The 26,033-nt window shown below is 42.9% G+C and overlaps 2 protein-coding genes across 6 annotated transcripts in view; both read right to left on the reverse strand.

Annotated features, from left to right (window-relative positions):
- Positions 1-3,806, reverse strand: part of ARMC7 (armadillo repeat containing 7) — a 40,840-nt gene extending 37,034 nt beyond the window's left edge. The window contains exon 1 of the mRNA XM_056817177.1: positions 3,668-3,806. The gene's annotated coding sequence lies outside the window, so the exon portion shown is untranslated. The remainder of the gene's footprint in view (positions 1-3,667) is intronic.
- Positions 564-26,033, reverse strand: SLC16A5 (solute carrier family 16 member 5). Of its 5 annotated transcripts, XM_056817174.1 has the most exons (7): positions 24,469-24,780; positions 23,589-23,710; positions 20,408-20,560; positions 14,849-15,069; positions 6,480-6,623; positions 5,262-6,059; positions 564-4,373 (listed from the first exon to the last, which is right to left on the reverse strand). In XM_056817174.1, the coding sequence occupies exons 4-7, from the start codon at positions 15,045-15,047 to the stop codon at positions 4,129-4,131; spliced, it is 1,386 nt and encodes a 461-aa protein (XP_056673152.1). In that variant the 5' UTR covers positions 15,048-15,069; positions 20,408-20,560; positions 23,589-23,710; positions 24,469-24,780; the 3' UTR covers positions 564-4,128. The 5 variants fall into 5 exon arrangements, with proteins under 5 accessions (XP_056673152.1, XP_056673151.1, XP_056673150.1 ...); XM_056817173.1 differs by lacking the exon at positions 23,589-23,710; XM_056817172.1 differs by lacking the exon at positions 24,469-24,780 and having other exon boundaries at positions 23,589-24,461.

Consider the following 26,033-nt stretch of genomic DNA (forward strand, 5'->3'; position numbering starts at 1 on the left):
TTTGTATATAATTGGTGGGACTGAAAAATAAGGATCATGATTTAGTAAAGGTAGTCAACAATGTGCTTCTGGCATTTGAGGCCATATATCCTCATGAAGTATCTTTTTCAACTATTATAGCTGTTTAGAACAAGTACCTAAAAAACTATACTCATAATGATACTTTTGAATTGCTGTGTCACAAAATGTTAAACCAAGAAGTAAATTAATCATGAAGCATATGTAGTCACAGTGTGTCATTCTTGGTATCCCCAGTACAGTGTCTGCCACATAGTGAGTACTTTAAAAAAATGCTTTTTGAGGGGCAGCTAGATGGTTCATTTGGATAGACCGGAGGTCCTGGATTCAAATCTTAGCTCAGATACTTCCTAGCTACGTGACTTTGGGTAAGTCACTTAACCTCAATTGCCTAGCTCTTACCACTCTTCTGCCTTGGAACAGATATTTTTATTGATCCTAAGACAGAAGGTAAAGGTTTAAAAAAATGCTGGTGGACTGACATTCCTTTAAGATATGATTAATATTTTTAGCAAGAACAAAAAGGGTTTTTGGACCATTAGTAATGAAATATTAAAAATATTTTATTTACTCGTTTTAAAATGTCTTTTTTGTGTATGTCATAAAATGCACACAATTAGTTCAGTAGTACATGTATATAATTATAAATAAGTAAATATATATGTGTATATATATATTAGAAGTATGTGTTCAAATTTTTTACATGTAGTATGTGATCAGAAGAATTTGGCGAGCTGGTCTTAGGAATCAGAACCTTAAGAACCCTGGGTTCAGGTCCCATCTCTTCTACATACATACTATCTGACCCTCAGCAAGTCACAACCTCTTAGTATCCCCAGATAGCTCACTAACACCCTGAATTGCAGAATAAGTCTTGCTTTGCATGTGCAGAGGAAGTTTTCTCATCAGGAATTCTCTATAAAAATGAAATCACAGATCTGTTCTAAAAAAATACTTTTTATCAACTTATATACATACATGTGTCCCCAGATAGGGAATGTAAGCTCCTTGAAAGTAGAGACTTTCATACTTTGTCTTTGTATCCCTAACCCTTAGCCTAGGGCTTGGCACAGAGTAGGTGTTTAATGAATGTTTTGATGATTGACTCATTCAACAAATGTTCCTCCTATGAGCAGGGCTGTATGTGAAAGAATAGTATCAGCAAATACTGGACTTGAGACAGAAGGCCTAGGTTCAAAATCTCAAGGAATCACTTTTCCTTTTTTTAGAGTTCAGGGGGAGAGTTATCTTTGCACCATTTACCTCTCCAGGTTGTTGTGAAGAAAGTGTTTTGTAAACAACCAAGTTTTCATTTGCTAGTAAATATGGAATGAACGAAATAGTCTCTGATGTTGAGGAATTTATAGTCCAGTAAAAGAAGAAAGTATGCTTTGAAGGATAATCTTTCAGGATAATCCTACTTGCTTCAGCAGACTCTATATAGCATCATATAAGCAAGGGAGGTTGAGTGGAGAGGGCTGGTAATGACAAGTGCCTCCATCATTGCTTGCCTGCTATGTACCTTACTGCCTATTAGTCAGCATGTTCTTCACAGAACATTCTTCATAGGCTGTCTCCTATTTGGGTACTTTTTGAGCCCACCCACCACGGACCCTACAGTAGGGCAGAAGTAACCAAAGTTAAATGGTTTATAACTTTCTCCACATGTACACATCTAGACAGAGAAGACAAATGCTTAGTAGGAATGTGGAAGCTAGGTACAAATCCATGAGAATATAGAATTTTCTTTTTTCCAATGAACTTTAGAACTAGGAAAATGACCAACTCCAATTTTTTCATTGTAGAGGGAATAGCAACGGAAGTCAAGAGAGGGGACATTACTTGCCTAAGGTCACACAGTAACAGAACCAGAAAGAACCCAGGGATTGATTTCCTGTCCAGGCCTTTCCCCACTGTATGATGATCTTTTATCTTATTCAGCTTTCTGCTACTATTATTAGGGGTAGGGAAGGACAGATTCTAGATTATCCCATTTTACAGACAAGGTTGACTGACTCACCCTCTTGGTATAAGTAAGTTTAGGAAGAGAATTCTAACCAAGTCTTACATCCTGATCAATGAGAGTTCCAAAATCTGTTCTACAACTCACACATGGTGCAAAACCTTTGCCTTTGTCCTCACTTCCCCAAATTAAGAGGGTGTCCTTACTATCCTGCCAGCTGACATGCTTCTCTTGCTGGGGTTGCAGCTACTGGGGTTGGCCTCTTGGGGGAGTTAACGTACCAGCTTGATCTAATCACCCAGAATGTGAAGTGAGTGGATGGGTGGGTACCTGCCATCCCTTCTGTTATCTTACAGAGCAAAGAGCACACTGAAGAACAAGAGTCTCCCACCATTCTGTTCTAGGTCCTCCAAGTCTTTGTGGGGGGAGGAAAGATAGAGAAGATCCAGATTAAATGTGTTTTCTGCTGGAGTGGTCCTGGACCCCTGCTATGAACTCCCCAGAAGGAGAATCAGGGTATTTCTTGGGTCTTTTGAGGGAGTGGGTCCAAAACTAAACCACCTCCCTCCCTCCTTAATCACCTTCTCCCACCTTCCAGAGCACCCCACCTCCACCCCTTGCAAGGTGATTCTCTGTCCTTGGTCCTTATTTTGCTCTGGAATCATCACCCCTTATGGGGAAGGGAGTGGGTAGTGTGTGGAGTAGAATTGGGGAAGGGTGAGATCAATGACCTAGGGTTTGGGGGTCACAGAAAGAGACCTTTGTGCAAGTAAACTATGATTTTAGGGATTTGTTTTTTCATGAGGCTTTTGGGCTGCCCACCTTTCAGTCATGTCTGACTTTTCATGACCCTGTGGACCATACTGACTGGGGTTTTCTTGGCAAAGATTCTGAAGTGCTTTAGCATTTCCTTCTTCAGTGGATTAAGGCAAGCACAGATTAAATGACTAAGTAAGTAGCTGAGGCCAGATGTGAACTCAGGCCTTCCTGATTTCAGTCCCAGCACTTTATCCAATGAGCCACCTAACTGCCCCCTACCCTTACAGGGGAAGGGGCCACAAAAAAACAAAACAAAACCTTAAGGCCTCATATTTAGCAGCAAATGTATGTGCTTGCTGGTGAGCACCAGACTCCTAGCCTGCTCTGTTGTTAGACCACAAGCTCCTGGAGATTTCCTTGTTCTTTCTTTTACACTCCCCATGATGGCTAGGACAACACCAGGCACACAGTGGGCACTTGACAAATATCCTGTGAATGTGAATTCCCCTATGCCCTAACAAGGTTAAATAGTTCAACACAAGGGCCTGAGGCATCCTTGCCTTGTAGCACAGGGGATAGGTGAGATTTTAGCACAGGGAAGCAGGGAGGTCCAGAGCAGGTCCTGTATTCACTCCACAGTTAAAAGTGGGTGCTGATATGATGATGAGAGAGGGGGTGTCAATGAGGGCATTAACTCGCCCCTGCTGGGCAGAATCAGGGCCATGGCACTCCATCCATGCCTGCATACAGCAGGACAGACCATAAGTTCAGGTCATGCAAAGAAAATTAATTCTTAAAGGTCCCTGAGAAAGCTTCTTTCTGGAAACTTAATCCAGTCAAATCAACAACAAAATTCCTCCCAGGCTGCTTCTGCCAAGTGGAGAAAAAGGAAAAAAAAAGGGGAGGGGTAAGGGGAATAAAACTTACCCCACACCTATTTTCTGTGCTTCATTAATTCACTTCATTAGTTCAAAGAGTTTTATAGCCAGCTGCTCCAGGAAACAATGTCCTTGTGTGTAATTCAAACATACTGTTTTTCTTGGTCTCTGCTGCTAGAACAAGTCTGGTTCCCTCTGCCCAGGGCTGCCCTTAGCCTCTGCTAGTCCTCTCTCAGATGGACCTTGCTGCTCCTTCCCCAGGGATGAGAGAGGCAGGGGACTGGGAAAAGACACAGCAAGTTCCTCTTTCTGATCCCTTCAAGGCGCATAGGGTCAGGGGTTTGTGGACCATTCTGATGATAGGTTAAGAGTTCACAAGAGGCTAGTGCTTCACTGGACCTTGAGTGGAGAGAGACCAGAGAGACATAAGAGTAAAGCAAGTGAAGTAGCACACAGGAGGCCCTAGTGTCAGGGAGAACTTGTGGCCAATGGACCCTAGATCTCCTTGGCTCAGACACTTGTCACATATGTCACATATGTGACAGCTTGGGGTGGCTGAGGCACAGGGAGGTCCTCTATGCTTCTCAGGCTGAGGTCATTTTCCAGAGCAATTATCTCCTTGGCTCTGTCCATCATCTTCTCCTTCTTCTTCAGGGTGAAGAAACTGAGACCCAAAAACAATGCAGCTGAGATGAGGAAGAAACTGGACATGTAGAAAAGGTAGCTGTATTTGCCAGTAGTGTCCAAAAGTAGACCTGCAGTGGGGAGAGGAAAGCCAGGTTGAGTGAGGCAAGGGATGCAGGGACCTCAGGAGCTATTTCTGAGGTTCCTCTTCTCCAATAGACTCCTAAGTCATGATGAAAAATCACATAACTGTCATAACACTTTCCTGTTTACAAAGTGTGATCCTTACCACAAACCTTGGGAGGTTTCCAAGACAAGTAACATTATCACCATTTTATAGTGGAGGAAACAGAGTTTGCCCTAGGTCATATAGCTAATAAAATCATCCAGCCAAGGCTTGGATCCAGGGCTTTGGGATCCAAATGTCAGGTTTCCTACTGTATCATTTACGTAAGTCAGACTGGGTGGTGTGTGACAATTTCCCTTCCCTGGGGACTATACTCATAGGCTCATAGGATTTAGAATTGAAAGAGGCCTTAGTTACCATCTAGTCCAGCTATTTCATTTTGACAGATGAGGAAAAGTGAGGCCTAGAGAGATTAAGGGGCAGCCAGATCGCACAGTGGCTAGCGCGCCAGACTTGGAGTCAGGAAGACCTGAATCCAAATGAGACCTCAGATACTTACTAGCTATGTAATCCTGGACAAGTCACTTAACCCTGTCTGACTTAGTTTTTTCATCTGTAAAATGAGCCGGAGAAGGGAACGGCAAAGCACTCTAGTGTCTTTGCCAAGAAAACTCCACATGGGATCATGAACAGTTGGACACAACTGAACAATAATAATAAGAGAGATTAAGTGATTTGTGTGGGATTAGAGAGATAAGTAACAGAATCAAATTCAATTTTATTTCCATAACACCACACTTATCTATGCCCTCTTCTCTCCTCACAGGGATGCTTCTTTTCTCAAATATTAGCCCCAGCCTCCTTCCCCAACTGGTAACCTCCCTATCCTCACCAGCCAGTGGAGGAGATATAAGGACTGGGATACTCTCAAGGATGGTGAAGAGGCCCAGGGCACTGGAGAATCTGTCCATGGGCACTATATCCATGAGCACCTGGAACATCAGAGCCCCAATGCCACTCATGGAGATGCTATACACCAAGCAATAGAAAACCAGCACAGAGAAGTCAGCTGAGATGACACAAATGAGGTTGCTCAGTCCATTGAGTAAGATGGCCAGGATGAAAAAGTACACACGGTGACCAGCAAATATTGACCAGCCAGCTACCACCCCAGTCATGGGCCTCAGGAATATGTTGCTGAAGCCAATAATGGAGATGAGCCAAGCAGCCTTGTCTTCTTCCACATTGTGGCTCAGAGCAAATGGCACCAGGAAGATGTGGGGCACTGTGAAGCCCATCAGCATCCATACTATTCCCAGGGTGTAGAAGCGGTAGCCCTGGTTCTGGAGGAAGACATCAAAGGCCAGACGTCGTCGTAAAGCCTGAGCACAAGTCAATAGGCAACCCTGTGCAGGGACTTTGTTGGGTGGAGGATAGATTGACTCAGTCTTAAGAGACACAGGCCTCATGACGGCCCCACAGATGCAGCAATGAAGGAAGACCCCACCAAATATCAAGAAGGTGCCTCTCCATCCAAAGACCTCCAGGAGGTATCGTGAAAGCAGGGGCCAGAGTGTGGTGCCAATGGAGACACCAGCCGAGGCCAGTGCATTGGCCTGTGTCCGGTGGTAGGAGAAGTAGTGTCCCAATGCTGTGATGCCTCCCTGAAAGCTGAAAGACATGCCCAGGCCTGCAGTGGAAGCAAGGGGGAAGGAAGAGATGCCATCTCAGTGATCCATCTAGTCGAAACCTCTTAAAACTTTGATGAGAGTTGAGGTCCATTCCCCACACCCAACAGTTCCTTAAGGTAGCAGTTTTGCCCCTTTCTCCACCCACTTATCTAGTCCAGTTAGACGTGGCTTGGTCTAGCCCATGACGGAGACTGCCACTGGGGAATAAGCCAGGGATCACTTCTGGAGCAAGCCAGAATAGCATATCACCCTTGCCTTCAAACAGCCTGCCCATCTATTTTTCACCCCAACCATGCTTTTCAGATCTTGTTTTCCCTTCCATCTCCTCCTGCTGTTGCTCCTCTAAGCCCCCATCCCACCAAATCCCAGCCTTAGAAAGTTAGGGGAAAGAAAGAAGGAGGGCAGCTAATGGCTATCACCTGTGATGAATCCGGCTGTGATGTAGAGCTGGCTAAGGGAGTAGGAGAAGGAGCTGGCCACCATGCCTAAGCTGGCCAGGACTCCCCCTAGCATCACTGTCACACGGCAGCCAAAGTACTCCACCAGTATACTGCAAATGGGCCCTGGGTGGGATGAGACCAGAAAGAAAGAGAGTGGGACAGGTTAGGGATGGGGCTGGAGGGAGAGCCTGTAGTCCTGGAGAATAGCAGACTAGGACATATTTGGATCAAAGGGAGCTCCTCCATCCCATTCCATTTCATAGAACCATACAAGCTCCAAGGAGAAAGGAATCTCAGAGTCTAATGTTTTTTCTGAACAGAAATCTTTTCTGCAACATTTCTGAAAGGACATATTTGGATCAAAGGGAGCTCCTCCATCCTGTCCCATCCCTTAGGATTATACCAACTCCAAGGTGAAAAGAATCTCAAGAATCTAATGTTTTTCCTGAACATTCCTGAAAATCATACAGTCATACACTGAAGTCATACAATGCCTCTTTGGATGCTGACCATGAAGCAGCTAAATGGTACAGGGGATAGAGTGCAGAAAATGGGATAGGAAGAGGAGCTCAAGGTCAGCTTCAGATACTTCCTACTTTTGTGACCCTGTCTGCCTCAGTTTCCTCATCTGTATAAGGAGGATGCCCACTACTTCACAGGATTGTTGTGAGGATAAAATGAGTAAAGCTTTTTGCAAACCTTAATAGTGCTAAAGGAATGCTGACTTTTATTGTTGTTACTCTTTTTGTTGTTATACAACTCTATGTGTTAGGAAGTTTTTCCTTACACAAAGCTTAAAGCTGTCTCTCTGCAGCTGCTTCTAGTTCTGCCCTGGAAGGTTATCTCAGGCTCCCCAGGTCTTGCATCCTAAGTGGCTGATTAGGTTGCTTGGAGTTAATGATTAAAAAGGTATATGTAGGTAGCCCTTAGAAATGGAACTCTGAAACAAGGATTGGTTAAATGAAATAAGGTATGCTGGAGGGGAAATCTTCCAACCTATTCCTGTATTCATTTTTTTCCTACCCAGAGGGGGTATGCCACAACCCAAGACATAGATGTCTGGAAATGAACTATTCCAAGTTGTCTGCACCTGGGCATCTGACCAGGACAGCACTTCCAACCTCACCCCACTCCCAGACCTCTGATTAACTTTCGTCCCAGTTCCTGCACTCAGTATGACTCAGGGGTTTCTCAAATGTCACCTTTCCAAGTGACCTGGCAAAGTGAGAAGGAAAGTATAGGAATGAGAGTAAAAATTAGAGGTGAGTGGGAATATATATGTGAAAGCAAGAGATTATGGGGGAATGTATATAAGTAAGAAGGTATGGGCGTGTGTAATATGATGATGATATGGGCAAATTTGTATATAATCTCATGTGATTATAGGAGAGAAGAGGGGTGTCAATGTGTACATAGAGAGAGTCCAAGAGTTAGAATAAAAAATCTGAGGCTTGGGTGTGTAATTTACTAGCTATATGTCCTTGGGGAAGTCAGTGTAAAAACTCCCTGAGCTACCTCAGTTTCCTCTTCTGTTAAATGGGCAGAACAATACTTCACAAGATTGTTCATCGTAAGAATTAAATTATATAATGAATGGAAAACTCTGTAAAAAGTAAAGAGCTGCCTGACAGTCTTGGTAGCACTATGAATTTGTCCAAACATTCTAGAAAGCAATTTGTGATTATGCTAAATTACTGAAATGCTAACACCCTTAGACCCAGAGATCTCAGCACTAAACATGTACCTTCAAGGAGGCTGATGATAAAGTGAAAAGTCTTATATATGCTAAAATGCCAATAGCAGCCCTTTTTATAGTAGCAAAGAACTAGAAACAAAGGAGATGGCAATGAGGCCAAAAAAGTTGAGGGGCATGGATGTCACGGATTTATGATGAATATAGAGAAACACCTGGAAGACTTATAAGATGAACTGATACAGGGTACAAGAACCAGGAAAACAATGACTACAACAAGGTAAATGGAAAAAAATAATAATGAGATTAAAATTGAATGCTGTGAACATATATGACCAAGCTTCACTGCAAAGAATATCTATAAGAATTTACCTCTTTCCTTGAGATAGGGAATTATGGATATGGAACACTGCCCATAATTTCCAATTTGGTTCATGTGCTGATTAATTTAGCTGAACCAAAATTTTTTTTTCTTTTTTATTCTTTATTATAAAAAGGTCTCTTTTCCAGGAGGAGGAAGATTGAGAAATGTAGGTTATAAAAATGAAAGAATAAATAAAACCATAAAAAGTAAAAACTTAAAAGTATTCTGTAAAAATAAGTTAAAAACCTAAAGATTCAGTAGAAATTTAAAGCATTACATAAATGTGAGCTCTTATTTAGGGGTACCAAAAAGAATGTGTATAAGTTGGAGTATACATATGGATGGAAGTATAGGGTGGGTGACTAATAACCCTGTGTTGGAGATATACCAAGACCAGTATGTATTCAGAGAGTTGAATATGTATTTCTGGGGCAGAGAAATAAGTAAATTTGAGTTGCTTTGTTCTCCACTCATTCCTTCAACATTCTACGAATATTTCTCAAGTGCCTATTATGTTCTGGGCATAATAAGCACTAGAAATAAAAAGACAAAAATGAAACACTGGCTCTCTAAGTAACATATCTATCTGATTAGGATGTGAGGAAGGGAATAAACATTTACTTAATTTTTTTTTTTAAGGCAGAAGGGCAAGGATTAGGCAAACAGGGTTAAGTGACTTGCCCAAGGTCACATAGGTAGGAAGTATCTGAGGCCACTTTTGAACCCAGGATTATCTCCAGACCTGGGTTTCTATCCTTTGAACCACCTACCTGCCCCCTAGAATAACCTAGCATTGTGCTAATACTATCTCAGTTGATTCTCACAACAACCCTGTAAGGGAGAAGGTGTTATAACCTCAATTTACAGGAAACTAAGGTAGACAGAGGCTAAGTGACTTGTCCAGGGTCCCACAACTAAGTGTCCAAAGTATGATTTCGATCCCTGTCTTCCTGACTCCAAGTTCAGTATTCTATAGATTATGCTGCATGATGTATATACTTAAGGTATTTAAGGAAACATCTATATGTATGTTAGACTCTCTTAATATGAAGTTAGTATATGCTAGGTGTAGGGCTTGAGGGGCAGCTAAGTAGCACAGTAGACTGAGCATCCTATTTGGAGAACAGAGGTTCAAATCTGGCCTCAGATACTTCCTAGCTGTGTGACCCTGGGCAAGTCACTTAATCCCAATTTTGCCTAGTCCTTATTGTTCTTCTGCCTTAGAATCAATACCTAGTATGGCTTCTAAGACAGAAGTTAAGGGTTTAAAAAAAAAAAAAGAAGCAGGGCTTGAACGAAGGTTTTGCTGACCCTGCCATTCCTTTGTATGAGGGGCCAGAAATCCATCCCTTCTTCTCTTGCCAGGAGACTCCCAGGACCAGGGTCTTTACCCTAGTGGCTGGAGGTTGGGCCAAGGACAGGCAGTCTCTGTTCCCTTCTCTGTGCCAGCTTTGGTAATCTACCTTGCCACAATAAATCTCATGAGAAAGCAAGGAAAAACCATTCCCCGGTGATTGGAAGACAGCTGGGGGGACCAGCAGAGTATGCTCCTGGCCATGAGAGAGGGGGGAAAGGGAGGGAAGAGGAAACTTGAACCAGCCTCAGTTATCTTCCTTGTTCTTCCTATCTAGGCTTATGCTGAATGTGCAGATAGGGGAGGGAGTCTGATGGATTGGAAGAGGATTTCCATCCTTTTCAGGCACTCTGAAGATCCTGGCTTCTTGCCCTGCTCTCTTCCCTGAAAGAGCTCCTGGAATTGCTTAGAGACAGGAATGAGGCAACCCATTCTAGGAGGAGGTTAGTAGCCTTGCCAGGAAGCACTCCCAAGGTAACCTCTTAGGACCACCAGGGGAAAGCTCAGCTTCTGGAAAGGTTGAATCTGGGTCCAAGGGTGAGAAACAGTTTATATTTGTAATAATTTACATAAATATCCTATAAGAGAGGCAATCTATCATAGTGAACAGTGAGTTTCCTAAGGGTTAGCTAGAGAACACAGTGGGTCCAGAGCCAGGCTTGGAGTTGGGAGGTCCTGGGTTCAAATCTGACCTCAGAAACTTGACCCTGGGCAAGTCACTTAACTCCAATTGCCTGGCTCTTAATTTTCTTCTGTCTTGGAATCCATACTTAGAAAGAAGGTAAGAGTTTTAAAATAAAAAACAAAACAAAACAAAAACAGTGAGTTGGCCTCAAATCCAGGAAGATGTGTGTTCTAGTCTCACCTCTGGCATGTACAGGTCAGTCATTTAACCTCTCAGTGGTCTAGGCAACTCGAAGGCTATCATTTGCAGAGATGGTTTTGATTGACATTGGTAGAAGCAATTTTTTCACTTGGGAGTATATTAAATCATCATTAAATGCCTTACATATTATTTTATTTGAACCTGAGAAGAGTTCTGTAAGGTAGATAAAACCAAATATAATTGATATTTTATAGAGTGTTTTATCATTTGCAAAGCACTTTGTATAGCAGGTAAAGTGGGAATGTGTGATGGTGGGGCTCTTTCTCACCCTTCTCTCATTTAATAGCAGGCACAGAGGGCAGATGGGTGGCTCAGTGAATTGAGAGCCAGATATAGAGATGTGAAATCTTGGGTTCAAATCTGGCCTCAGACACTTCCTAGCTATATGACCCCATTGCCTAGCTCTTACCATTCTTCTGCCTTGGAACCAAACACAGTATTGATTCTAAAGCAGAAGGTAAGGGTTAAAAAAAATTTTTTTTAAAGAGCAGGCACAGATATCCCCTGATATTTGTCAGCTTGTCAACTATGATGGCACTTAATTGGCTGGTGAGCTGGGAGCCCATGAAGAGATATACCAAAGAGGCAATCCCCATCCCTAAGTGTGCCTGCTCCTTCTGGCTGCCAAATATAAGGATGGTTCTCAGTCCAGAGTCTTGGGGGGATGGGGGAGGAATGCCTTTCGCCCAGAAGGAGGAAGCGCTCTAAGCGAATAGCCTCTTCGATCTGGGATGGGGCGGCCCCTTCTTTGTATCTTCTCTGCCTTGTGAGCTTTCCTGGGCGCTGGAACATCAGGGGATCAGTTTCCAGAGCAGTTGGGGCAGAAATAGCAGCAGAGGTATCAGTCAGCCAAGAGGGAAAGAGTGTCCCATGGAGAAAGAAAGATTTTAGGAAATAAAAAGAGTTCCCTTGGCCCTGAGGAGGCTGTACACAAGAGAGATAAAATGTGAAATAGTTAATGAGTAGCTCGGTTGCAAATGGACTTTATGGGACTGTAATCATTCTATGATTCTTTATGCTTGGCATTGCTCTTTCTGCATGGGAATAAAATTGCCCGTGTCACTCCTGATTCATATTTGTTTATATTCTGGGTATGTTTTCATCTCCTCCCGGGCCTGATTCCCCCACTGGTGAGAACCCCTTAGACGAGAGCCCAAAATAGGGTTGTTGGTGTGACTAATGCAGAAATATATTTTGGATGATTTCCTATGAATAAGTATTATATTTCTTGCCTTCTCAATGACTAGTAGAGGGGTTTGTGGGAGAGAGAGAATTTGAAACTGAAACTAAACTTTTTTTAATGAAAAAAAAAAAAGTATAGCTGCTCCTCTAAGTTGAAGTGACCTCATCCAACCAAGGCCATGAAGCCAGTAAGTATTTGAGCAGAGTTGGGGTGGCTGGGTTCTACAGTGGATGGAGTGCTCAGCCTGGAGTCTGGAAGACTCATCTTCCTGCATTTAAATCTGGCCTCAGATATTTACTAGCTGTATGACCTTGGGCAAGTCACTTTAATCCTGTTTGTTTCAGTACCTCAACTGTTAAAAAATGAGCTGTGGGGGGTAGCTGGGTAGCTCAGTGGATTGAGAGCCAGGTCTAGGAGGTCCTGGGTTCAAATCTGGCCTCAGACACTTCCCAGCTGTGTGACCCTGGGCAAGTCACTTAACCCCCATTGCCTAGCCCATACCACTCTTATGCCTTGGAACCAATACCCAGTATAGATTCTGAGATGGAGGTAAGGTTTTAAAAAAAAGAGCTGTAGAAGGAAATGGCAAAGCACTCCAGGATCTTTGCCAAGAAAACAGCAAATAGGGTCACCAAGAGACAGACACAACTGGACAAAGGCAGGTAGATGGTAGAGTGGATACAGAGTGGTGCCTGGAGTCAGGAAGACCCAAGTTCAAAACCAGCCTCAGACACTTAACTAATAGTGTGAACCTGGGCACATCATTTAACTGCTATTTGCCTCAGTTTCTTCAACTGTAAAATGAAGATAAGAATAACATCTACGTCCCAGAGTTTTTGTGAAGATCAAATGAAATAATATTTATAAATGCTTACACCAGGCACTTAGTCAATGCTTCTTTTGTTCCTTCCTCTCAGTTTTCCCTCCTTTATTCCTCCAGCTCTCCAGAGAGTACAGGGAGAGCTGTGATCCTTGGCTCTGATTATCCCACATGTTCTGCGCTAGTCTCTCATGTCCTCTTCCCACCATGATGGGCAATTTTCTACCACCTCCTGGAAGGAGCTGCCTCAGCTCTGATCATAGACAGTTCTGGGACTGCTCCGAAGGGCAAGAAGATCAAAGGTTCCTGGGATCCAGGTCTCAGATATGGAGCTAAGTTAGAGATCATTTCATCTCAACAAAGACCCAAGACCCAAAGGCATGAAGTGACTTACTCAAGGTAACACAGGTAGTAAGTGGCAGACTAAAGATTTGAACCTAGGTCTTGTGACTTCCAAGTTCAATACTATTGTGATCAACTGGAGAGTCTTAAGAAGAATCATACCAAAGGCAACTAGGTAGTATAGGGGAGAAAGCACCAGACTTGCAGTTCAGAGGTCCTGGGTTCAAATCTGACCTCAGACACTTCCTAGCTCTGTGACCTTGGGTACGTCACTTAACTCTACCTAACCCTTGTTGCTCTTTCTGCTTCTATCTCAGATAGAAATTAAGAGATTTTGGGGGTTTTCTCTAAAGAAAGTCAACGGAAAACCCAGTTTAAACATTGGATAATATATTGTGTGAAGCCCTGGATTTAGATCCTTGGTGTTTTCATGTAAGAAAGATGGAAGTAACTCTAAGGATTAACTTAAAAGATTTTTTATTATTTCATCTCTAAATTTTTATTGAAATCTCATGGGTTTTTTTTCCAGTGGAATTGCACATTGGCTACAGGAGGGAGGTGGGGGAGGGAAGGGAAAGAACATGAATCTTATAACCATAGAAAATATCCTAAATTAATTAATTGAATAAAACTTTTCAAAAGAGAAAAAAGAAATTTCATGTTTTTACATCATCTCATTTTTTTAATATCTCTCCCTTTGTAATAAAAAATAAAAGAGCAATTCAGAAAAAAAAATAAGTAAAACCCAAGATTATATGCCCTTAATATTGTTGTTGTTGTTTAGTCATTTTCAGGCCTGTTGGATTCTTTGTGACCCCATTTGGGGTTTTCTTGGCAAAAATACTGGAGTGGTTTGCTGTTTCCTTCTCCAGCTCCTTTTACAGATGAGAAAACGGAGGCAAATAGGATGAAGTGATTTGCCCAGGATGGGTCACATGGCTAATAAGTGTCTGAGGCCAGATTTAATCTCGGGAAGATGAGTCTTCCTGATTCCAGACCAGTGGTACCGAAAGGGGAGGTATCTTTGTTTGGAGATATTTAAAAACATTTTTTCTGTGAATGGGATAAAAAGATCTCAGGACTCTTGGCATGAAGTTTGGGAGCAGATGCACAGTAGGAAGAGAATAAGCCTGGATTTAGGTTCAACTCCCAGCTCAGGCTACTTATTGGCTGAATGACTCTTGGACAATTCTCTTAACCTTTGAGTGAAGTTTCTTTATCTATAAAAGGGAAATTAAAGTACTCAATCTGGCAGGAGGGTGGCTGAGTGAATTGAGAGCCAGGCTTCTGGCCTCAAAACACGTCCTAGCTGTATGACCCTGGGCAAGTCACTTAACCCTCCATTGCCCAGCCCTTACTGCTTTTCTGCCTCAGAACCAATCCACAGAATTGATGCTAAGACAGAAGGTAAGGGTTTAACAAAAAAAAAATTTAATCAAGTATTCAATCTGCCAAGATTTCTAGGAAGAGCAAAGGAGATAAATGTTCTTATGATAATAATGAAGCATCATGAACGCATTTGCAAAAGGAGTACGTTGGGCTAGATGGTCTCTAACGTCCCTTCTCTTGCTCTCACATTCTGTGACTCTAAAATTCATTCCAGGACTTGTAGGATGTCAGTGAGACCTTGGGCAAGTCATCAGATCTCAAATGAGCACTCCTCCAAAGTCATGCTTTCCAGGCCCTCCCCCTTTCAGGGAACTCACCTCCAGCATGGAGCACTGAGATCATGATGGAGGGGAACCAGGATGTCTCGCTGTTGCTGGCTTGGAAATCATGCTGGAGGTCAGCGAAGAAGATACCAATACAAGTAGGGAAGCCCAGCGTCAGGCCCTGCGTCACCAAGGTGGCCAGCAACACCACCCAAGACCATCTGCTCTCTGCCTGCTCTTGGAACTGAGGCATTCTCCTCTCCTGCAGGAGTCCCCTAGGGTCCAGAAGGAGAAAGAAGGGGGTCAGAAGCCCAGTGAGCAGCTCCCAGGCCAATGGCAATCTGGGCTGCTTGCCTTTCCTTCTGGCCACCTGCCACATTCACAGTAAGAGCCTAACCCCACGCAGCAGAAACCTGTCCCTCCTTGTAGGCTGGTGCCGGGGCCACCCAGGCTCCTCAGGGGGACGCCGCCCTTGGAGAGGCAGCCCACACTCTGACTCCCTGTTTGCTTTTGACCCACTTCCTGGAACCAGGCAGGCAGGACGAGAGGAGGGAGGGAGTGGGAATTGGAGTGTCTGGGTGGGGATGGATGACACAGAGAGGGAAGCGTCAACCCATCTCTTCCTCCAAAGTTTGGAGCTGAAAAGGAATCATGGCCCACCCCATCATGAACTGAGAAGACAACCGAGGAGGAGGGCTTTGCTCACTGGGGACCGTTATGTGAATGTAGGTCTGACTCCAGAGCCAGCCCACTAGCCCCAGCAGAAAGCCCCAAGGGGAATGGCACACTCCCTCACACAGGCGCCCCAGAAAAAATGTTAAAAGGCCTCTTTCTGCTGAGGCTGATCATATTGTCCCTTTCAGGTAGTTGCTGAAGCAAGTCATTTATAGCCTTAACATTCATCCTAATTTGCCTTGAAAAACACTCCTCTACGGGGTACTTTTCTCAGCCTTTGAATACCCACTTTCTACCACTAACCAGGTGTAGGACGACCCTTCCCTACCATCTTTACCCTCATTAGTCACTTTCTCTCTCCCTCTTCCTTCTTTGGTGAACTAAGGGATGTCTACATTGGGGATAGGATTTGGGGTTTTGGTCTTCTAAGGTGACTCCATTACAAAAGTGAATAAAATGGAAGTAGGTTCTGAGTGATAATACAAGCCAAACCCAATGAAATTGCTTGTCAACTCCAAAGGGCAGGAGGGAAGAGGGGAGGGAGAGAACATGAATCATGAAACCTTGGGAAACTTGTGTTTAAGTTTGTTACTGGAATAAAAAAAAAGAAAAATTAAAAAACAAACAAATTATGAAGAAAGAGCATCTAGGTGACTCAGTAGATAGAATATCAAGCTTGGAGTCAGGGTAACCTGGGTTCAAATCTGACTTTAGACACTTCCTAGTTGGGTGATCCTGGGCAAGTCACTTAACCCTCATTGCCTACCCCTTGGCTTTCTTTCTTCTCTAAGTGGCAAAGTTGGTATTTGATCTCAGAACTTCTAAGTCCCCATCCAGTTTTTTTTTATCCCCCATTTATTTTACTATATCTATATTTATCTAAACTATATTTATCATCCCCCATTTATTTTACTATACAAATGAGACAAGATGGAGTAGATGCCACTTACCCTGAAGCTCTTTAAATATCCTGAGATCTTTAAATCCATTACTGTTGGACCAATACTTTCTTATTCAGTCAGTAAGCATTTATTAATCCCCTATTGTGTGCCAGGCACTATGCTAAGCACTGGAAATGCAAAGAGAGGCAAAAGACTAGCCCTCAAGGAGTTCATAATCTAATAGGGGAGACAACATGCAAACAACTCCATAGAAACCATCTCTATGGGGGATAAAAAGGAAGTAGTTGAGAGGGAAGGCACTAGAATTAATGGAGAAAGGGGAAAGATTTCCTGTAAAAGGTGGCTTTTTAGCTGGGACTTAGAGGAAGCCATGGAAGTCAGGAAGTAGAAAGGTGAAAGAACATTCCAGGCACAGGAGACAGTCAGAGAAAATGTCTACAACGTCTTGTTCATGGAATAGTCAGGAGGCCAGTATCATTGCATGCTGAGTATAAGGTATGAGAAGACTGGAAAAGTAGAAGTGGGGCTAGGTTTTGAATTTGATTCTGAAAGTGATAAGGAGACACAATATCTATCCCATTGGCCCAATGGGCATCTTCAGCTCTCCATAGACCAAGTTATTTCCTGTGCTCTGCAATCAAGTCTTCCTCAATAGATTTAGCATTTTTGCTGTTCTCATTCAGTTGTGTCTGACTCTTCATGATCTCATGGACCATAGAAGATCGGGCTCTTGGTCTTCCACTATCTCTCAAAGTTTATCCAAGTTCATGTTCATTGTTTCTATCTATCACGTCCTCTGCTGTCCCCTTCTCCTTGTGTCTTTAATCTTTCCCAACATCAGGGTCTTTTCCAATTAGTCTTGCCTTATTATGTGGCCAAATTATTTCAGCCTCAGCTTTAGTGTTTGATCTTCCAATGAATAGTCTGAATAAGTTTCTTTAAGTATTGACTAATTTGATCTCCGTGTCCAAGGGACTCTCAGAAGTCTTCTCAAAACACTTCTCCAAAGTGTTGATTCTGTAGTGCTCAGCTTTTCTTGTAGTTCAGCCATACTTGACTTAAAACAAAACAAAACAAAACCCAATCCTTACTTTCCCTCTTAGAATCAATATCAAGTATTGTTCTAAGGCAGAAGAGCAGTAAGGGATAGGCAATGGGGGTTAAATAATTTGAAATGATTTGCCCAGGGTCACACATCTAGGCAGTATCTGAGGTCACATTTGAACCCAGGATCTCCCCTTTCTAGGCTTGGCTGTCAATCCACTGAGCCAGCTTAGCCATAAATTAAAAAAATTTTTTTTTAAATCTCCCGGTTACTCACCTTCCTCCAGCAAGGATTTTGGCATATAGCTCACAATTTTTCTCTCCTCCTCAACTCTTGCCCTCATACTTAGGAGACTTCAACACATATTAACTCTCCCTCAAACACCCTACCCATTCAGTTTCTCAACCTACTCACTTTCCATGCACTCCTCCTCTCCTCTTTATCCATACACAAAGATGATGCTATCTTTGATATTGCCATCACCTGAAAAATGTGGGTGGGTACTTATTTCCCTATTCAAGAATCCTGAAATCCACTTAGCTGACTATAATCTATTGGTTTTCCAGTTCTTCCTCTGCCTTCTTTTGCCATACCCTAATTTTTATCCACATCTTGACCTCCAATCCTTTGACACTCCTCTCCACCTCACTCTGTTCTTTCTCAGGAAATCTCTCCTGTATTAGCCTCTCTCTTCTTTTCCTTACTCTCTCCTCTTTTACTTAGCTTGTCAGCTGTATATTACTAATGGAAAAACCATACCTTTGATTATATGGACCTTAATGGGCAAGGTGATGTCTCTGCTTTTTAGTAAACTGGCCAGATTAGCCCTACCTTTCTTTCCAAGGAGAAAGGATCTTTTAATTTCATGGCTGCGGTCATGATCTGCAGTGATCACTACTTTGTCATGGTGGAGGGGTTTGTATAACTCAATGAAGCTATGAGCTCTGCTGTGTGTACCCAAGATAAACAGGTCATAGTAGAGTTCTGACAAAAGGTAATCCACTGAAGAAGGAATTGGCAAACCACTCCAGTATCTTTGCCAAGAAAACCTCATGTAGACAGTATTAAAAAAGAGTTAGCATAGTGTCCTAATAAGTTTGGATTGATAATCAAGATATTTTTGTTCTAATCCTGGATCTGCCATTAATTAGTTGTGTGACCTTAAGCAAACATTATCCCACTTTGGACCTCAGTTTCTTTATCTATGAAATGAAAGGGTTGGGTCCTGAAGGTCTCTTCTAACTTTGACATTATATGATTGCTGATTTTCCCTCCTCAAATCTTTCCAGCCTAGAAAACAAGCAACCTTCCCTTGAGAAAAACCAAACAAGACCCTAGTGCCTTCTTCTGAGAATTAACTTAGCCTGCCTCCTTCCTTTCTCCTAATTCAATAACTCCTAATTCAAGCAACTTGTTTTGCCTGTGGCAGCCCAGAGGTGAATGAATCAGAGGCAGTAACTCTGACGCCCCAAACTACAGATATTTTGGAGGAGGGCAGACAGAGAAGCATCTTTCTTCATATTTTTCATATCCTTTTTCCCTAAAGTTAAATTTATTTTGTTGTTCAGACTTTTTCAGTTGTGTCCAACTCTTTGTGACCCCAATTTGGGGTTTTCTTGGCATAGGCACTAGAATGGTTTGCTATTTCTTTTTCCAGTTCATTTTATAGATGAGGAAACTGAGGCAAATAGAGTGAAGTGATGTGGCCAGGGTCCCACATCTAGGAAGTGTCTGAGGCCAGATTTGAACTCAGGAAGATGAAACTTCCTGATTCCAGGCTCCACACTCTATACAATTTATCACCTAGCTATCTTTAGGAGAGAGGGTCTTACCAGGGTGCCCAATCCTCCTGCCTTCTTCATCTCACCATTTAGGGGCATCATCAGTAATACCCAAGCCCTTCCTGGTCAGGTTACTTTCCCTGCACCTGCTTAAGCCATTAATACCACTCAAAGCTGATATTTGATCCTTGGGACTTAGTGTCCTATCTGAAGGTACTTCCCTCAAGAAGTCACTCAAATTCCTTCAGAATGTTTCAAAGGCCTCTTACCTTGGCACAGATTCAGGCCCCACCTGTGCCCTTTCTCCCCCTCCTCAATCTGAAGATCTAGCTGGAGGTAGTCAAACTGACCTTGGCCCCACGTGTGGCACCGTGAAATCTGGGGTGTGTGTGTCTGCCTGAATGAACGTGTGAGTGCTTCATTACGAAATTCTCCCAACTTCTAGTTTATGGCCCCTTCCATTCCCTCCCCCCAATCCCTCCTAGCCATCCCGGTCCCAAGGATCAGTGACCAGCACAGACTCCACTAACTCATTAACTTCAATACTCATTTCCTCAGCAGATCTGAAAGGTCAAGGGCCATCAGTTGATCCTGCCCTGATTATTGTCAGGTTTACTCAGACTTCTAACCTATCTTTAGACCCAGCTCTACCCTTAAGATCCCAGCTCCTCTCATTTCCCTTTTCTGTCTCTTTTTCTTTCCCTTCTTTCCTCTTCTTTCTTTGGACCTGCTTGTTAACCTCTTTTATTACAGTTATTATTTAATATATAAAACTGACAAACATCAACAAATATAAACATCTTATATAAATAAGAATAGAAAGAATATCATATAGGACATGAGTGAGGCAGTGTTAGATTTAAAATAGTTTTGAGCGTTAATTAGTTGTAGATAAGAGAGTGGGAGCCATAAAATGTGATAATTAAAATGTTTTGGTTCATTATCATTTCCTTCCATTTCCCCTGCCAAAAAAAACCCTCTTTTGCAAAAACGAGTAAAGCAAAACAAAACTAGATATTACATGTTTAAAAATTATATCTTTCTGTACCTCTAATCAGTCATCTCAATTGTAAGAGCTTGAAAGCAAAATTCATTATCAGTCTCCAGAGGGGTGTCTGGTTGTTGTATCAATCAGAACTTTCAAGTCTTTCACAGTGGTTTTCTTTTATAGTGTTGTGCATGTATAAATTATTCTACTGGCTTTGCTTACCTTGCTGCATCAATTCATACAAATCTTCCCAGGATTCTCTGAATCTGTTCTTTGTTCTTTCTTGCACCACAATAATATTCCATCGAATTTCCTATATCACTTTTTGTTCAACTATTCGCCAATTGACAGACACCCATTGCTTCTAATTCTTTGCTATGACAAAAAGTGCTGCTATAAATATTTTTGTGTATAGAGTTCCTTTCCTTCTTTCTTTGATCCTTTTTAGGTAAAATCAAAGTACAAATAATTCTCATTTTATGTAGGTGGACCATTTAAGGAATTAAAAGTGATTTCTACAGGGAAGACAGGAAGAAAGGAGGGAGGGAGAGAGGCAAAGATGGACACATAGGAGCCAGAGGACAGAAAAGTAAGAGCAGGTACTGATGATAGGAAGACAAACAGATGGGACCTCACTGGGGGTGGGAGATTGGAAGGTGAGTATGGGAGCAAACTGAGTGGGGCAAAGGCCTCCTCTCTGGGCCAAGATGGAAGTCTCAAACCAAGCCCCAAATCTAGTGACAGCACCTGCATTTCTATATGTCCTGTTTTCACTTGGAGGGTTTTTAAAGTTAGTTTTGTTGGGTTTTTTTTTGTGGGGGTAGATGGGAGAAAAAGTACAGTACTGTATAGTAAAGTTAACAGGTTTTTTTGGGGAATGTAGATTTCTTTCAGAATTCTTTACGTAAAGTCAAATGTATATAATATGAATTTACATAAAGCATGAACTGTTTGTAGTGGTATTTTTGGGTTAAAGGGTAAACAGCGACTTCCAATTTTTTTTCCAAAATGATTGGAATAATTCGTAGTTCCACAATTGTTCTATCAGTTTGTTTTCTCACAGCCCTTTCAGTTATGATCATTATCTCTTTTTGTTATATTTCCCAATCTAATGGGTTTGAGAGAGAACCTCAAAATTGTTTTCATTCTCTTACTATTAGCAATTTGGAACATTTCTATATGGTTGATTACTTTTTTTTTTAAACTCTGTTCATATATTTTTTTAAACCCTTACTTCTATCCTAGTATAAATACTCAGTATTGATTCCAAGGCAGAGAAGGAATACCACCTTGCTTCCCCAATATCACTGAATTCAGATTACACCTTTTGTTTTTTCAATGATCAAGGAATCTGTTTTCTTTTTCTTTTTCTTGTTTTTTTTTTTAACTTTTATCTTCTGTATTAAAATCGATACTAAGTATTGGTTCCAAGGCAAAAGAGCTGTAAGGTCTAGGCAATGGGAGTTAAATGACTTGCCCAGGAACACACAGCTATGAGTATTAGAGGCCAGATTTACAGAACCTCTTGTCTCCAGACCTGAATTTCTATCCACTGAACCACCTAATTTTTTTTTTTAAACCCTTGGAGTCAATATTGTGTATTGGCTCCAAGACAGAAGAGTGGTAAGGACTAGGCAATGGGGGTCAAGTGACTTGCCCAGGGTCACACAGCTGGGAAGTGTCTGAGGCCAGATTTGAACCTGGGACCTCCCATCTCTAGGCCTGACTCTCAATCCACTGAGCCACCCACCTGCGACCCCACCCCCCCACCCACTGTCTTAAGGAGACTGTCTTCAAAGAGTCTACTACTTGGGTAAAGTTTTCCGTTTTTAATTCCAAATTATTCTTTCTATTATTCTTATTCTAACTTTACTTCTTTTTTAAATCTCGTTTCATTTCTTCAAGTCACCCTTTTGATCATTGTGGTGTCTATTAGTATTTTTTGTGGAGTTACTTGGTCTGGGTTTGCCTCTTGGGCTTCTCTTAATCTATAGGATGTCCTCATTGTGTTTGGTGGGTTTAAAAAATCTTACACACAATGAATTCTATCACTACTCTACAAGGTGGTATTTTGAAGCAAAGGCTGGCAGGTGGGTAGAGAATATAGGACCTTGGGCACCCAGACTCTCCTCAGCTCTTGGGGGGTTGGAAGGTTCTGGCCTTTCTAGTTTCATGGAGGGTTTGGGGTCAGGAGTGATGGGGGTCCAGGACACTTTTGTCCCATCTTTGGCTCTCCAAACCTCTAGTCCTCAGGAGTCTCCCAAATTGATTCCAAAGCACATTCAGGATAAGATCTCAGCTCTAAACTCCTCTAGGGGCAGATAGCTACAAACTTCAGTTCTTTGGTCTTTGTCAAGTATCCATGTTCCCTTTCCCTGACCTGCCTCTCTCCTCTCTTCAAGCCCTTTTCCTATTCTCCTAATATGTCCCTCCCTTTCCACCCCCTTCTTTCTGGATTGGGTATCAAAGGACCTGGTTTTGAATCCCAGTTCTATCTTTTTCAAGCTGTGTGACCTTGGGAAAATCATTTCTTCTCTCTGCCTCTGTTTCTTCATCTGTAAAGTGAAGTTAGACTAGGTGACCTCTTAAGTTCCTTTCACATTCAACTCGAATGACTTCTGCATCTAACCTTTTCCAGAAACCCCTTCTCCAAACGTTCTTTCTTTAAACTCTTACATTCTCTCTTAAAATTGATACAAAGAATTGGTTCCAAGACAGAGAGTGGTAAGAGGCAGGTAACTGGGGTTAAGTGACTTGCCCAGTGTCACATAATTAGGAAGTGTCTGAAGTCACATTTGAACCCAGAATTTCCCATCTCTAGGCCTGGCTTTCAATCTACTGAGCCACCTAGCTGGCCCCTCTCCAAACTTTCTTTAAGAATCCCTAAAAGGGGGTGGGTGGGTAGCTGGGTGGTTCAGTGGATTGAGAGTCAGGCCTAGAGATGGGAGGTCCCAGGTTCAAATCTGGCCTCAGACACTTCCCAGCTGTGTGACCCTGGGCAAGTCACTTGACCCCCATTGCCTAGTCCTTACCACTCTTCTGTCTTGGAGCCAATACACAATATTGACTCCAAGGGTTTAAAAAAAAATTAGGTGGTTCAGTGGATAGAAATTCAGGTCTGGAGACAAGAGGTTCTGTAAATCTGGCCTCTAATACTCATAGCTGTGTGTTCCTGGGCAAGTCATTTAACTCCCATTGCCTAGACCTTACAGCTCTTTTGCCTTGGAACCAATACACGATATTGACTCCAAGATGGAAGGTAAGGGTTTAAAAAAAAAATAAAGAATTCCTATAAAGGGATAGGGACTGCTTTGCTCAGGACTTTTTCATAGTCAGCCCCCCTTCTATAAATCAGTTTCCCATATATTTCAAGAATTGCTCACTGGTGTGAGGGATTACTTACAGTATTGCCCATTATATCAAAACTGACTGTAACAGCTGATCATGATAATCCATGCTCAGAAATTTCCTGGTCATCTAGGCTGGGAACTTGACCTCACTCTTTACTGGCATATGTTACTCTATCTATTGGAAGAAGCAAAGCCTGAGAAAACAGGTCCATCTGGCTGTATGGGACGATCCCAAGAGATAGACTGATGGCATACCTACTTAAATAGGGCCAAATGTTTATGAGGTTTCAATTAAATGGAAGGAAAAAATGAATGACTCAGTTTCCTTATTTGCATTATCTATATCTTCCGGGGAAGCAGACTTTGTGTTGATCAGGGAAAATCAGGTATAGTGAATATGACACCTTTCTGGTCCAAATTTTCTAGAAAAGACTGACAACAAACTACCATGGGGATTCAAAAGCCAATTAATTATTGTTCTACATATAGAGCCACATCAGTCAGGGTCAAGGGAGATACCTCCAGTCTTAGCTCTCTGGATGAGGGTTCTGGATTCTTTACACCCTTTGATAAATTTGTGCTTGGATATCTTAAGCATAACAGAATCCTTACTCTTTTGAAGCATTTTTTCCTCCCAGCAAGGTATCCTCTCCTGATTTTCTCTCCTTGACACTTTCTTATCTAAATACAGTGGAACACCAGCCTGTACACCCTGTTCCTCTTCTATGGATTTCCAGCACAAAGTTCACATCCCTACATGCTTCCAGAGAACATAGGGTCAGAATCAGGTCCACACTCCTTACCCAGAGACCCTCAGTCAAAAGTGAGCAACACTTGGGGTTCATGTTTGTGAACTGTGGAGCCAAAGCTTTGGAGATCCCTCTTTCTTCCTACCCATTGACAAGACTATGTCCTCCTTCCCAGAAAACAAACCTGGGTAGCTACCACCCTGGAGACGTCTAGAGGACAAAAGACTCCTCAACATGGTCCTCTCTGACCCAGATTCTGCATTTAGATAGATGTTGAAGGAGTGGGTCTGAACCCTGGGCTCAGTATTCAAGTTAATTCTTGCCCATCATAAAGATCCCAGGATTAGAGATGGTACTTCCCAGGCCTCAGAGGCTGGCAACAGAAATGATCAGGCACACTTGGCATGGGACCCCACGTTTTCTGGACCCTTCCAAGGGAGAGAGAAACCAGCCTCAGATTTCTAGATTCTGTGGATTCTGTTGTTGCCAAGGGAATCCAAATAAGTTACTGGCTTCTCTTCTTCCCTTCCCAGTTCACAAATGTGACCGCAGATGTCCTTAGTATGGGGTGGATAGGAAAGGGGAGAAAGACAGAGTATATCCAGAAAGTGGGCAGAAGGAAAGATTAGGTAATGGTGTCTGGCAGATAGGAGTCAACTACTATATGCTTTTTTTGACTGACTGATCAATTGAGAGCCGTTGGGACAGTGCTGAGCCTTGCAGGTGGAGGACTTCTCCATCTCCTCAAGGAGAAGGGAAGCAGTTTTATAGGAGAGGATGACTGAGAAAAAAAGTATTCAGCTCCCAGATTCAAGGTTAATCTCTGCTTTCTGACTCTTCCCGGTTGCCTTCCTTCCCACTTTACCTGCCTCTAGGCTGGGGGGTCTCGCGAGTAACCCGAGATTTAAAGGGAACAGCACAGGACTGGATTTGCAAGAAGAGGCAAAGTAGTATGCTTTGGGAGTCATTGACGTGGGGGATCTGAGGCCATCGGGTTCACAGGAAAACATTTCTCACCCCACCCCATTTCAGCTCCCACAGGTGTGTCTTCCAAAGTAATCCCTGCCCAAGTAGAGGCATGACCTTATCCAAGAAGCAGGAAAATGTGTGTGCCGGCCCGCAAGCTGGCATTGCCCTCTGGCCTCTTAAACAATGATAATCGTGAATTAAAAACAGCAACCAAGAAAACAAAACGAAACAGCCGGGAAGGGCAGGATGGTCATAATATTAGGCGAGACTGGCTTAGGGGTGAGTTTGTTGCCAAGCCCCAGTGTCATCAAAAAGGAAGAAGATCCTGAACCCGGCCTCCATCCCTCCTAATCTTTATCCTCCAGCCCGAGGTTAGCGGGGCTTTTTAAAGGTTTTTTTCCCCCGGGGATCTTGGGCTGCGGGGGTGTGGTGAGAGCGAGGGACCCGGGTTATCTTGGGAAAGTGCAGGGATCCCCTGCAGTGGGGCTGGGAGCGGAGTGGGGAGCAGCAGTAGGTGTTAACTAACCCTCTGGGGGTAGGGAAGGGTGCGGTGGGGGCGTCGGCAGGGGGAAGGTCCCTGCCTCCCCATTCGGCTCACCGGTTCACACAGGGCCCCCATGCAGAGTGACTCCGGAGCTAGTGTCTCGTCTCCCTCTCTTGCAAAGCAGAGAAACCGTTTCCTGTAGTCAGTCGCTGGTTTTTCCCCCCACTCCCCCTACCCCCACTCCCCACCTCTCGCCTCATTCTTCCCTCCTCTCCCCTCCCTTCTCCGCCCCAAGT

This window comes from Monodelphis domestica, chromosome 2 (genome assembly GCF_027887165.1).
Source record: "Monodelphis domestica isolate mMonDom1 chromosome 2, mMonDom1.pri, whole genome shotgun sequence".
In the NCBI taxonomy this organism is placed as follows: domain Eukaryota; kingdom Metazoa; phylum Chordata; class Mammalia; order Didelphimorphia; family Didelphidae; genus Monodelphis; species Monodelphis domestica.